General features: G+C 44.9%; 1 protein-coding gene and 1 long non-coding RNA gene across 6 annotated transcripts; one reads left to right on the top strand and one right to left on the bottom strand.

Annotated features, from left to right (window-relative positions):
* Nucleotides 1-1,183: 1,183 nt before the first annotated feature.
* LOC132454300 (uncharacterized) lies at nt 1,184-9,326 on the top strand. Of its 3 annotated transcripts, none has more exons than XR_009524909.1 (5): nt 1,184-2,066; nt 7,289-7,443; nt 7,814-7,936; nt 8,412-8,579; nt 9,189-9,326. It is a non-coding gene; the product is annotated as an uncharacterized LOC132454300 (long non-coding RNA). The 3 variants fall into 3 exon arrangements; XR_009524907.1 differs by lacking the exon at nt 1,184-2,066 and adding an exon at nt 2,158-2,917; XR_009524908.1 differs by lacking the exon at nt 1,184-2,066 and adding an exon at nt 5,734-6,034 and having other exon boundaries at nt 6,072-7,443.
* Nucleotides 4,836-12,880, bottom strand: sgms2a (sphingomyelin synthase 2a). Of its 3 annotated transcripts, XM_060047577.1 has the most exons (7): nt 12,661-12,880; nt 10,953-11,102; nt 9,244-9,708; nt 8,399-8,516; nt 7,759-7,912; nt 7,283-7,449; nt 4,836-5,737 (listed from the first exon to the last, which is right to left on the bottom strand). In XM_060047577.1, the coding sequence occupies exons 3-7, from the start codon at nt 9,693-9,695 to the stop codon at nt 5,552-5,554; spliced, it is 1,077 nt and encodes a 358-aa protein (XP_059903560.1). In that variant the 5' UTR covers nt 9,696-9,708; nt 10,953-11,102; nt 12,661-12,880; the 3' UTR covers nt 4,836-5,551. The 3 variants fall into 3 exon arrangements, with proteins under 3 accessions (XP_059903560.1, XP_059903558.1, XP_059903559.1); XM_060047575.1 differs by lacking the exon at nt 10,953-11,102 and having other exon boundaries at nt 12,661-12,879; XM_060047576.1 differs by lacking the exons at nt 10,953-11,102; nt 12,661-12,880 and having other exon boundaries at nt 9,244-9,857.
* Nucleotides 12,881-13,188: the final 308 nt, after the last annotated feature.

Here is a 13,188-nt window from a genome sequence, read left to right on the forward strand (position 1 = left end):
TAATTTCCAGTATACCCTCCCCGACACTTAATTGTTCCAAGGGTGTGCTCCCTTCTGCAGGTTCACAACAGGGTTGGAAGTGGTAGGAATTGGTACTCTGCACCGCACATGCACTGTTTTTCCAGCTGGGATGCTCACATCCTCTTTACCAACTCTGATCGTGGCCGTAGCTGCTTCAGTGTGGAAGTTATTGAGTGGAACTGGAACTGTGGAATGGCCTCATCAAAGACCGGTTCCCGTTTCCCTGCTGCCTGGTTCTCTTTAAACAGCCCACAGCCCGGTGTCCTGATTCACCACACACAAAACAATGATGCAGACAAGCATTTGACCCTTTCATGTGTGGGAGAGCTGGCCTGGGAAAGATGTAGGAGGGGTGTGTGGCTGTGCATGAGGTTGGCCTAGTGCTTGGACAGGTAGAGTCTTTGAGTGAGTCGCATATACCACTGGTTTTCGCTGGTTTATTAAAGCTGCAACCATGTTGGTGAAAGATTCCACTTGAGCGCTGAGCTGCTGTATTGTCTGCTGTTCTTTAGTGTCTGAAGTCTGATCACCATCAACTCAAACACTGTTTGTGTGTGTTGTTTTCTGTCGGGAGACATTATCCAATCTACGTTGGTATTCATTTTCAGAGTTGATTATTTTCATCACCCGGCTGACGATCTCTTCATCAGAAATTTGGTTGGTTGTGATGAGTGGCCTCAGCTGCTGTCGAATGTCTGTGTGTTTGGACCCTAGGCCCTCGTAAAAGAAGTGCCGAAAAACTCGCTGGATGGTCTTGGGGTCATAGTGAATGTCTGCGTTTGCCTGCTTTGACTGGAAGAGGATTTTCTGTTTGAGGCCTATCATGCGATAGAGGAAGGCGATAGAGGTTGTTAGGGCAGTAAAGTGTGAGGTGGTTGACGTGTCATCGTTGACGTGTGAAAATGTTGTGTGGCTCTCTATCATGGTTTGCACGGTTGTGAGTGTTGTGTGTTTCTGTGTTACACCATTTATAATGACAGTTGCAACCAGATTATCAATGATACGTTTAACCAGGTCATTTAACATCAACAAATCAGACATTCCCTCATCTTCGGATTGAAGTGAGGTATCAGACTGCATATAGTTAAGGATATAGTTGACACAACTTTCTTCATCAGTGGACTCCAAATCTTGTTTGCTGTCGCTGGCGATAGCTTGTAGTCATCGTCGCATGACAGTCGGTACAAGTTATTTTTTATGCTCCAAACGAGTTCTTTGCGTACTGTAGACATGACATCTGTGGACCTGACAATGATAGCGTGGTTCCCCTTGGAAGAATGAAGACCCTTCTCTGGCTCCGATCTCCCCTTGTGGACACCTACCAGCTGTCGTCTCGGCAGTAGTCACGTCACCTCGCCTTGGCCTCGTGGTTCATCTTATCACTGGATCTGATGCAGTGCCTTGATGCAGAGGTGTTCTCTCAGTGTCTCTGGTGTGAGTCTGGTGTGATAAGTACCCAGCGTCTCACCCTCTTGGCGGCGCCGGCGGGTCAGCTGGTCACGTATGTTGCTGGCCAAAGCGTTGTTCCAATGCAGCCGCCCGCGTCGCATAGTCTAGTCGCTCAGTGGGCATTAGGTCGAGCAACACCTGCAGCGCCTTCCCCTCCAGTGCTAGAGCAACATGGGCAGCAGTGTCTTGGTTGCTCCTATTCGCTGCAGCCAGCCCAACTTGCGCTAGGTACGGCTCCAGGGTTGTGATGCGGCATATCGTGGGAGCTTGAAGGTGGTCCATGGTGCCGGGCTAGCGATGGGAAAGCCTGCAGCAGCGGTCGGGGCGTGGTGGTCTGCGGCGCCCTCTCGGTGGCGTTCAGCGACGTCCTCTCGGCGGAGACGATCAGCAGCGAGCTCTCAGCGTCGGTCCGCGACGCCCTCTCGATGGTGGCGGCCAGCGACGTGTTCTCATTGGCGGCGTTCAGCAGCGAGCTGTCGACAGGGGCAGCTCTCAGCGGTGAGCTCTCGGCGCCAGTCAGCGGCGCCCTCTCGACGGCGGCAGACAGCGACGCCTTCACCTCGGCGGCGATCAGCGGTGAGCTCTCGGCGTCGCAGGTCAGTGTTGGCAGTCTCTCTGCGCTGGTCACTCGTCTTGTATGGCGGCGGGGAGCACTGGCACCCGTCGGGTCGATCACTCATCTCCGCAGGCAGATCTTCGCCGAGACGCTTAAGAAGTTCTTCAATTTCGAAAAGTTTCTTCGCGAGATAGCTTTTTGACATCGGTATCTTCGTGCGGTTATTCTTTTTATAAAATCCCACTCCTGACACCAATGTGGCGAATGTCAAGAAGCAGAGGCGTGATATTCTTTCGGTGACTTTATTGTAACGTTCCAAGAGTGCACCAAGACCTTACTCAACCGAGAGCCTAACATTTACTCTCTGACTTCACTAACGCTCCTCCTAAAGGCAAGCCCACACCGCACCGAAAATCGGCGTCGGTGAGAAAATCGGCGTCGGTGTCATGAGTCTATTTGGTGTGGTCGCTCAAATTGGCCACGTCGGCGTTCATTTCAGACGATTCAACATGTGTAATCGGCCATTTGAGTCGGTCATTCTTTAACCATTCTGATTGGTGGAGGGCTAGCAGCTTGACTAGCGAATCAGTGAAGCCCGGAAGTGAGGATGGTAAACATACCAGATAAACAGTGCAATCGAAGAAGATGTCGACACACTCTCTCAACGCATTGTTTGGCATTGTTTTGATTGATTGAATAATGTGGATCGAAGAGCTCGTGCAACAATTCATCACCATGGTGGAGGATAGACCTAAGGAGGTCTGGAGAGGACCTGCTACTTCCGGTTTTCGTGTTTTTTCGCCAACAATACAGATTAGCGCCGCCTGTTGTTTTGGAGACATTACATCTCGCGCAAGCGCGGAACGTACGGCGTCGGCTGTAATCCCGTAGGTGTGTACCGCCCATGTCGGTGTTCGAGTCGGCCAGATTAAATAGCCCGACTTCATTTACCGGTGCGAATCGGGCAGTTGGTCCGGTGTGTGGTTGCCTTAAATGTCTTCCTAACTGTCTTCTTAATTGTCTTCCTAAAGCAAAGCATGATGGGAATACATCAGCAACCAATAGCAGTGGTATAAAACAATGCAAAAAACATAGCCCCGGTGCTACAATATATTCTGGACGTTTTGAAGAGTTGACCTAAATCTCGTCTTGTGTCCGCTCAACTTAACTTTTTAAAGGAGACATATTATGGTGTTTTCCCATCAGGTTAACATAGTATATGAGTTCCAGGAAACATTTTTTGAAGCTGTTTGCTGGAAATAGATTTCGGAAAAATATATTGCCTACAGCTATTCCCCTCTGTTTCAGTCCCTTCAGAATGCGCTGTTTCTGGTGTATGTAGCTTTAATGCAAATGAGCTGCTGCCCATTGACCAATGAGCTGTCAGAGTGAACCACAGCATGGAGGAGAAGTGATTGTAGCTGTTTGCGGACTCGTGGAGCTCTATATGTATGTAATATAATATAATATAATATAATATAATATAATAATAATAATAATAATAATAATAATAACAATACTAATATATAATATATAGAATATTATATCTAATATCACGGCCAAAAGCTATGTGCGCCTCGGATGATATTATGAATCATAAAGACGTCTCTGGTACTTCCACAACAAGTGAAGACTCGTAGTGGGGGTTATCTCGGCCATGGTTGAGAAGAATTGGGGGAAAGGAACTTTGGCCTTGACTCTCTGAAGTCCATTTTGAACCGCGACATGGAGGAGAAAGGGATTGTACTCCCGGAGCTGAGCTGTCGGACTGCCGCCGAGCTCCCCCCGCCGGAGCTGCTGGACTGCCGCCGAAGCTTCGGCGGCAGTCCGAACTTCGCAGTGTGTCTTTTTACAATTCATTTGTTACCAGCATTCGTAGTGTTGATCAGCAGAGAAATAGTCCGCCAAAGACGTTGACGTCGCTTAGCAACCGAAGACACTGGGGTTGACAAGTTACCGGACTACTTGCGGAGTGTTACCGCGATTCCCATTGAAACGAATGGCGCGGTGATTCGGTATTCAAAACGAGAGCTGGTCAATTGTGAAAAATGAATTAAACTATAATCAGACAATGCGGTTATATGACCCTAGAGTATCTGTCGTATAAAGGCTGTAATATAATTCGAATTTCGAAGTATAAATATGTACAATGCATTACGTTAGCTAAGTCGTAGCTAAGGTCCGTCCTATTTACTTGAGGATTGAACAATGTTTCCGTTGCATAAGAACCTTACGGAAGGGTAATGATTATTGGTATAAGTCAAACTTAATTTATTTTCTTTGGCAAGTGACCATGGTATAAGCAGGATGATGCCCGTGTCCATTATCAGGAGTTAATGGACTTCACGGAGGCAACCGTCCTCCGCTCCCTGTGTGACGTAGGCTACGTCAGAAAAAAAATAATGTGTGTGTAGGTGTGTGCGTGTGTGTGGGGGGGGGGGGGGGGGGGTACGGTCCAAGTAGAGTTGATAGAATTCTAAAGATTCTGTGTTACACAGGCCCTGTATTCTGCAGACCACTCTAGAACTTCTTCGTCGTTGTTGTGTCTGGTTGTGAGTGTGCGTGCATGCTATGCGTAGGCTGAATCGCAATCGTGTCAAGACAAATGTGATTGACCAATACACATTGAAGATAATTAAATAATTATCCCTACTAAAATTATCCCTCTCTAAAGAATTATCCCTCTTTAAAGCTTCGCCACCAGGGGGGGGGGCTGCAGCACCTCCTGCACCTCTACTTCCCGCACCTCTGGAAGTATTAATATCTTTTATTTTGCCGTCTGTTTTTGTGTTTAAAAAAACATTGTTGGTGCAAGGCTGTAATTATTTATTTAAATTGTGGTATAAGAATATATGTCAGACCGTGGTTTGTACAAGGAAAAACGAGCAATACAACTTTTGTCTGTTTTTACGACCATATCCTAAAATTAAAGCTTTTGCACATTTTGCACATTTTGCACAGACATTTGAAATTAATAAAAAATCGATACAAAAAAAAATTATAATAATTAACCAATCAATTGATCCAATATATGCAACTTAAAAAACATTTTCTAAGGCAACTTGTGACTTTAGTACCACATTGAGGTAAACCCACCTCCATCTATGCTGAGAGAGAGAGCGAGAGCAAATACTTTATCTTGCATATAGTTAACACTTATAATACTGACTTTACTCCTGAAAAATGGGTCCCAAATGAACATCGTCTTTACATCTTCTTAATCCAATCGAACAGAATCATGAATGGAGAAACCAAAAAAACGACATTGACCCTAAAAAAAACCCTTGATATAAATAAGTTACAATGATGTAAAACACATAAAATGACAAGTATGATACTATCGTTTACTCCTGAAATCCGCCCAAACTCTAGCACACCATACAAATACAAATCTGCTCCATGTTCACCTCATCACACCTTCTCTGAATACTGATTGAAAGGACCCATCAACTGATTGTCCCAGGGGTGCTAATGGGGTGAGAACCCAGGCATGGCCATACGGTCCCTGGGCCCTCTGAGACGGCCTCACTCCTCCCGGGTGCTCTGGACCATGGAGTAATTCTTGCAGGGGTTCTTGAGGCAGGCCGGGGGCCAGCTGAAGGGCCAGCTGTAGGAGCAGGGGATGGCCGTCTGGATGTTCCTCTCCAGGAAGTTGAAAACGGGGTTCCACCAGGTGTGCGTGAGGTAGTTGTTGGGCGAACACTTCAGAGTCTGTTAGGAAGATATCACCACATGGCATAAGGGTTAGATACAGTATGATATCGACATCCCAGGAGTCCTGATGTACGTTTTATATATTAACATGTGGTTTGGTTTTAGGGATTCATTTTGGATTCCTTAAAGGGAAACTTCACCCATTTCCTTTATGCTTTGTATCGTTAGAAACCCACTCATATTTTTGAATGGTCGTGCATCATTCCCTTATTTTCTGGAGAGACTGGAGAGATCCGTATCGATCTCCAACACTTCCTGTTTAAGATGACGCAATATGACGATTTTTGCGTAGAAGTAAATAGGAAGTGTAAGAGGGGAGGATTCTCGTAAGGCTACAAGCACTAGTCCCACCCCCTAGGGTGGGACCCACTGACGCTACAGACCTATTAGAGCAGTGCCAGTGGGTGGGACTACACCAGCAGAAACTAACATCCACAGCGTCTGAAGCTAAGCTAACAGAGGCTGTTGATAAAACTGAAGTACAATTCACTGAGTTCACCAACTAATACTCTTCACTAGAATGATTTTCAAGCAGTCTTGCGGTATCAGCTTGGTAGATGGAACAGCGAGGTGTCCGATAGGCGGAGATCTAGATCAGCGGGAGTGGCCAGCGAAGCTGTGCATCGTGGTACATGGTGGGAGTTGTTGTCTTCAATCCACAAGCACCAAAAAGTCACTTTCTGCCTTTTCTCGGTCAAGACGGCACCAAATTAGAATTATTTTATTTTTAGTAGTTTTATTCGACTACATATAGGACCCAATTTCAATACATATTCATGCCTCCACCGGTGAAATGCTCCTTTAATTTATGGATAATTAAATGTGTATGTGTGAGCAAAAACTATAAGACATGTATACAGTGTCTTGAACAACCTCACCTAACTCTGATGCCAATGTGCAATCAACTCAATACCAAGAATGAATGCATCCACATCTTTGTTCTCCTACATTCTCTATTTTCTTCTCACTTTCTAATAAAAGTTCAAGGTTCCGCACTAAAATGTAATATTTGTACACTGTATGAGAACCAAATCACCTCATTGTATCAGAGTGACTAGGTCACTCTTGGGACAAACCACTTCAATAGATATTAGCCAGACAAGACAAGGTTAGTAGAGTTTATTTTATTAGTACAGGATGGTTAAAACCAGACAGAGACGATCTTTCTTGGTTATAATGTTGAAAGTTTATAATAGCCATAAAATATACAACCACAAATTTCAAATGTAATATATTCCTATGTTTACATAGTCATTATTTTAGTACCTTAGAGGTAAATTCCCTCAGCAAAACAGAGCTATGCATCACTAGGCTTCCACAGAGATGTGGGAGAGCTCCTTGTGTAAACTGACTTAAGTAAACAACAAGGCTAATGGCTGCCCACACACACAGACACACACATACTCTTATACACACTGACAAAGCTACACACACACACACACACACACTTAAGACACGTCCACAGAGAGACATTACGAGAGACACACACACACACTCTCCACCCACGCCATAGACTTAACACAGTGTGTGTGTGGTACTGACCTGCAGGTTGGCCATGGTGTGGTACCACCAGAAGAGGCGGGAGGTGATGAAATAAGCCACCACCACGTCTACGCTGTAGTGCTCGTGGGCCACCAGGATGCACACCACGCCCACTGCGCTGATCAGCCAGCACAGCAGGTGGTACCACCAGAATGACCGCGGTGAGTCTGGAGAGACGAGAGGATGTTATGCTTCATGACCAATCTCGCAGCGTCAGGAGACGCAGCATCAATGGAGACCTAAGTCTTCATAGAAAGTTACTGTATCGATAAATAGTACATCATAACCAGTCTTATACCAGTGTTTGCCAATCATGGTGCTAGTGACACTTGGGGCAAGAACCACAACTCTGTTTACCTAAAGACCATAAAAGGGTAAGGCATTATACAATATTTGAATGTTCCTCCATTCATTCCATTTACAAACAAATCCTTTAGATACAAAGAAATGTGTGTTTTTGTTTTGTGACTACTCACACTCCTTGATGAACAGGTAGGTGAGGGTGAGCATGACCGTGTGTCCGCTGTACAGGAAGTCCCCGCACATGAGGTGGGAGCCCGTGATGGAGAGCCCTGCGCCCGAGATCAGCTGGAGGATACGCTGGAGCTTAGCCTGGGAATCACCGTGTAGCTACATACAAAAAGAAAGGCTGAAGTAAGTAAACAAGGTCAACCCGGTCTGATGACATTCTTTGGTTACTAGAGTGAAGCCGAAGATTATTCAAACCATTTATTACCTCGGTCCCTCAGTTCACTTCATTCTGACAAACAAGTCAAGTAGTGTCGGTTAACAAGTGGCGAGATGCTAAACGTACTACCTAGTAGGCTAACCTGCATGGGGCCCACATATTGTTCTATCAAAATCTAGGGCTCTTTGATTCTCTGGCCAATGAAATTGGCCAATTTGAAGATAGAATTTTACTCATCTGTTTTCAAGATGTGGACCAGTGTGCGCAGTCACAAGCAGTTACAAGCTAGTCAAAATGTTGTCTACATGGACCGAAGATTCAGAGAACCATACTGCATAGGGTTTGGAGATGACTAAGTTGACCACCTACCTGGGAGTCAAACACCCTTAGCGCCACTAGGTTATCCCAGTCTGAGTGATAATTCTCACCTTCGGGGCGCAGGTCATGTGCATGCCAGGCACGGGGAGGGTTGTGATGTACATGGTGACACAGCGGTACAGGTACAGTGTACCAATGAGGAAGAAGAACCGCCTGCTTGCAATTGACCTGAAACAACATGAGGGACCAGAGCCGACTTTCATTGAGTTGATTTCTCTACAGAAAGTAAAGGTAATTCCATCGCTGTAGAATGGCTTACTTGATGTTTCCCTAAAGGGGACCTATTATGCTTTTCGACTTTTATGACCTATAAACGTTGTTATAATGATTGATAGTCATGTTTAACCATACACAAAAAACGATGTACATTTTCGGGAAACTCTTCCTCTCATTTGGGCGCTTTCTGCCTTCTCTGTCAACGCTCGGTTTCTTCCTTCTCCGCCCCCTCGCCCCCCTCCTGCCAACCCAACTCCGTTGTGATTGGTTACCTTCCTTTTAGCGCGCGCGCGGGCAGATTTGACCAGGCATATGGGGGCGCGGCAGGAGTGCCTCTACGCGTAGATGATTTCCCGGAAATGTGAACAAGTGAATCGCAAACGTTGTCCCGAGTGTTTAGCGCTCTGCACAGCCACCCCAGACTGTCAGCAGGGAATACGTCGAAATGCATGTACGTCATTAATTGACACTTTAGTATGGTTAAACATGACTATCAATCATTATAACAACGTTTATAGGTCATAAAAGTCGAAAAAGCATAATAGGTCCCCTTTAAAAGGCATGTCGATGATGATGCTTTGTAATTCTTTCGCTTAATAATAAAAACTCAAATGCTATTCAAAGTTGAATGAAAGGAGAAAAACAACTCCCAAGGGGTTACGGTGATGGAAGATCTCACCTGTATTTGAAGAAGAAGAGCTGGATGAGCCATATGGTCACCAGCACCATGCCGTTCACCTCGGTCACAGTGAACGCCCACTTGACCCGGTCGATGTAGTCGAAGAACTTATCAGGGAGTGGCGGGCTGCTCTCCTTGGAAGGGACCCTCTCGTGCACCACTGTGATCATCACCGTGGTGAGGACAAGGTTGAAGGCGGCATAGAAGAACGCCAGCACCGTTTTCCACCACTCCATGGGCAAGCGGCCGGCCTTGGGCTCCGGCAGGGCGATCTTGACGTAGTCTGTGTGTCTCCCGAGCGTCTTGCGGAAGCCTCGCTTGGCGTCGCTGGTGATGGGGGTGTGGACGGGGCAGGCTTTAGTGTTCTTTTTTGCCTGAGCCACCACCTCCATGCCCGTGCCTAGGCTGTCTGCAGCAGGGCCTTGCTCGCCGGAGAAGTCCTGCGAAGCCATGGGGGCAGGAACGCTAGACACAGAACACAATGGGATGAGTTTCTTTGCGTTACATTTTGCTGCGGTTCAGTGTTTTTTCACCTTAGTTTGTAGCGACTGATTTAATGCTGATAGTTTATACCTGCGTTAATGTATGCATAAATATATATATATATATATATATATATATATATATATATATATATATATATATACTGTATGTGTTACGTCATGTTTAAACTTTTGCCCTTTTGTTTAGTAATTGGCCATGCTGTGTTCTGTTGCACTATTTGTTTATACAACGGTAAATACTTTTGGCATTAACCATTGTGTTTTCTTTTATTCACATGATTTCTTTTATTCAACATACTTCATTCTGCATACTTTTCAGACATGTTTGAACTTACAATAAGAAGATGACCAAAACTGTAACATTTAAATACAAACAATCCCATGAGAGACCCTCGGGCAAGATGATGCTCCTAGCCCCTGAAACAGCTCCATTAATGGATTTTACAGGCCCACAATCTCTCACTATAAATGTCATTAGGGATGCATATAGCACTGCACGCTTACTCAAAAACGAATGTGGCAACAAACCAAAAAATGGGCTCAAAAAAACAATGAGAGTGCACCCTAATGCAAGGTAGACAGTGAGAAAGAATCAATTTGCTCCGAAACAGCTATGGAGAAATTGACAACACCAGCGAAAGATATATATAGGAATACTGGCCTGAAACAACGCCTTTTCCATCATATCATGTAGCCAATATAGCACCAAGATATTTGCACAACTTTGGGCTCTTTTAGCATTAAAAATAACCAGGAAGCCTGGAGAGGCAGACGTGCTGGTGTTTATAAAACATTGTCGATGTCCAAGACATACAAACCATGTGCTGCGCTGTCTGACAGCTGTTAGGGCACCGACCTGCAGTTGTTACTCATATGACTGCATACGTAAAATGTCAGTTGTTCTGTCCTCAAGACCAACCTTTACCTTTCACACAGCAGACAAGATGAAATCATGCCCCAAATGTTTGAATACTGGCACAAGAAAATCGACACAAAAGTAAAACCAATTCTGTGGACACAAGAAGGTACTCATACAGGGGGCAAACTACGCATATGATATCATGCATTACCTAGTTCACCTAATAATATGTTCCCCCATATTTCACAGGTCTCCTAACAGGAGGCTAATACACAAGTACAAGTCACGTCAGATAGCTCAGTTTAGTCATAACACCCAGTGAACGCTTTTGTTTCTATTCTGTTTACCATTGGACTGCACAAACGACACTGTCTCCAAGGAGGTCAAAGGAGAAGCCAGGCCATTCAGGAAGCTTTTGGAGTCTTCTGGAGTCTAGCTGCTAGCAGCGATGGGTGGTGCTGGTGGTGAAGGTGGTGGTGGAAAACTGGCACATGAGCCTATCCCAAATGGTCAGAGCGTAATGAATGACCGGGCTGACTCCATGCGCTTCCCAAAGTGCTATTTCAAGTCGTAGCCAAGCCCTGTTGCCTCCTAGGCTGTATTTTGCACTAAGGGAAACATGGGACATTGGACTCCATTTTATTTTAGGAGAGGTTATAATGACAGGGTGCCAACGGTAGTCACTAATTTTCCTCCTCTCCGTGGAGTCTGTAGTCATCATCAAAAGGGAAAGTTAAATATAAATTGTGTCTTCTAAAGCACCTTGTTATACAGCATGGTTGAACATCTGCCCCTCATAATGAAAAGTATTTAGTCTACTTATTTCATAATGTTCCCCAGCTTTTCCCCAGCTGTCTTCTTCGGGATGGGAACCACTAAATGGGACGATGTGGATCGATGTTGATAAATTATTCAATGTTGACAGCAGGTGTATTGTGGAGTGTTTTGCTCAAGGACCGTCTGGTCACATGTTTGACCAAACTAAATCACACAAGATACAAAACTACGCCATGCAGCAGAAAGGAGGGAAATACAGGACAAGATGCACTGTGATGTGTGCAAAGCATGCTACATTTTGTTATTCTGAATAGAGGAAGCAGAACAAACTTGTATGTGAAGACTTTCCATCCTTCTAAACTAAAACCTTTTTGTAAAAAGGCAAAGAAACTATCTGCAACTCTACAAATGGAACATCAAACATTTATGCAAGTATCTAAAAGTTATTGTGTTTCAATTGTAGCCTTGCTGATCACACAAAGCCTTTTTGCAAGAAGGTAAAACAATATTTTCAACTCTGCAAATGGCACATATAACGTTTTTGGGATCCTAAAATGACAGTACAATACGAGGGCCAGAGGGCGGATCTCGGTAGGCCTACTCCAAAACCGCACGTGGGGCGTAACCTCGATGTAATGTCAGGTTCATGAACGAGGGAGGCTCCAGGTTTTGAACATTACAGAGGAGCACTCCCAACAGCAAAACAGGCTGTGTGTGCGGTACGGCCGCAGGTTTAAGTTGAAGCTAGAGTGGCAAAGAGTCCCAAACGTGTTAAGCATTGAACGCTTAACACGTTCAATGCAATCTATGAAGGTAGGTGCTATGGCGAAGGAAATGTTAATCAGGCCTGATTAATCCAATTAGCAGAAGTCATCATAAGGCTATACCTCTTCGAAATACTACAATATATAGCATAACATAAGGTTACATAATATACACTAATGAAGTAGTAGCCTAGCCTACATTAGTAGGCTATTATGAACACCTGTTGAATGCTGTTAATTAGAAAGATAAAGGCCAATTAACGTTATCGAAATAATCTCTATTGCAAATAGTTGTAGGTTACAGAAACGTCATATGTCACTATAGGGATACTTGCTGTTTGATAAATACACAGAAAAATACATAAACGCTTCTTCATAATCCGACACAAATAGTAAATGTTTTTAAGTCGCAACCTCGTCGATGACAAATGTGTCGTTATCTAATCGTGACATCATGGCTCCTAGACCGCGTCTGATTCCGTGCAGACATGACGTTACGTTTATCTCGTCCTACCTGAATCGGGGGTCCTCCTAGGGGGTCGTAATGTAGTTCCAGTTCCTTCTCTCAGAATGTCTCCTGTTGCGCCTTGCTCGGTGTGCGTGTGAGAGATGTAGCATTACTTGCACCAAGTGTAGGCTAGAGCTGGCTCGTCGTCCTCCTCTGAGCCCTCCTCCTCCCCAAGCGCATGTAGTCATCAGCAGCACCATCTCCATCCATCCTCATCTGGAACAGAGAAGCTGCACTGTCATTAAGTCACGAGCGCAGCCTCTAGCCACTGGGCGAGTCACTTTTCAACTCTATTCCTTTAAATATCACGCACTAAAGTGTCGTATTAAACCCGGGACTCTTTTCAATGCAAATAGATTTTCGTGTTGAAACCTACATGTTCACGACCAGCAAAAGCGTTTTACTAGCTCTGTATGGATTCATGAAAACATAAATGAATATACATAAAGGCTGAAACGCAGCAAGACGCAACATCTAGGACAATGCAAAGAATACATAAGCAGTTGGACCACACATTTGGGCAATAGGGACACA

This window comes from Gadus macrocephalus, chromosome 3, assembly GCF_031168955.1.
Source record: "Gadus macrocephalus chromosome 3, ASM3116895v1".
Lineage (NCBI taxonomy): Eukaryota > Metazoa > Chordata > Actinopteri > Gadiformes > Gadidae > Gadus > Gadus macrocephalus.

Excerpts from the sequence above, each read along its gene's own strand:
- sgms2a (XM_060047577.1), bottom strand. The coding sequence starts at position 9,695 with ATGGCTTCGCAGGACTTCTCCGGCGAGCAAGGCCCTGCTGCAGACAGC. Across the intron at positions 8,517-9,243 it reads CTCTTCTTCTTCAAATACAG|GTCAATTGCAAGCAGGCGGT; the intron begins GTGAGATCTTCC and ends ATGTTGTTTCAG. Across the intron at positions 7,450-7,758 it reads CTACCTGTTCATCAAGGAGT|ACTCACCGCGGTCATTCTGG; the intron begins GTGAGTAGTCAC and ends TCGTCTCTCCAG.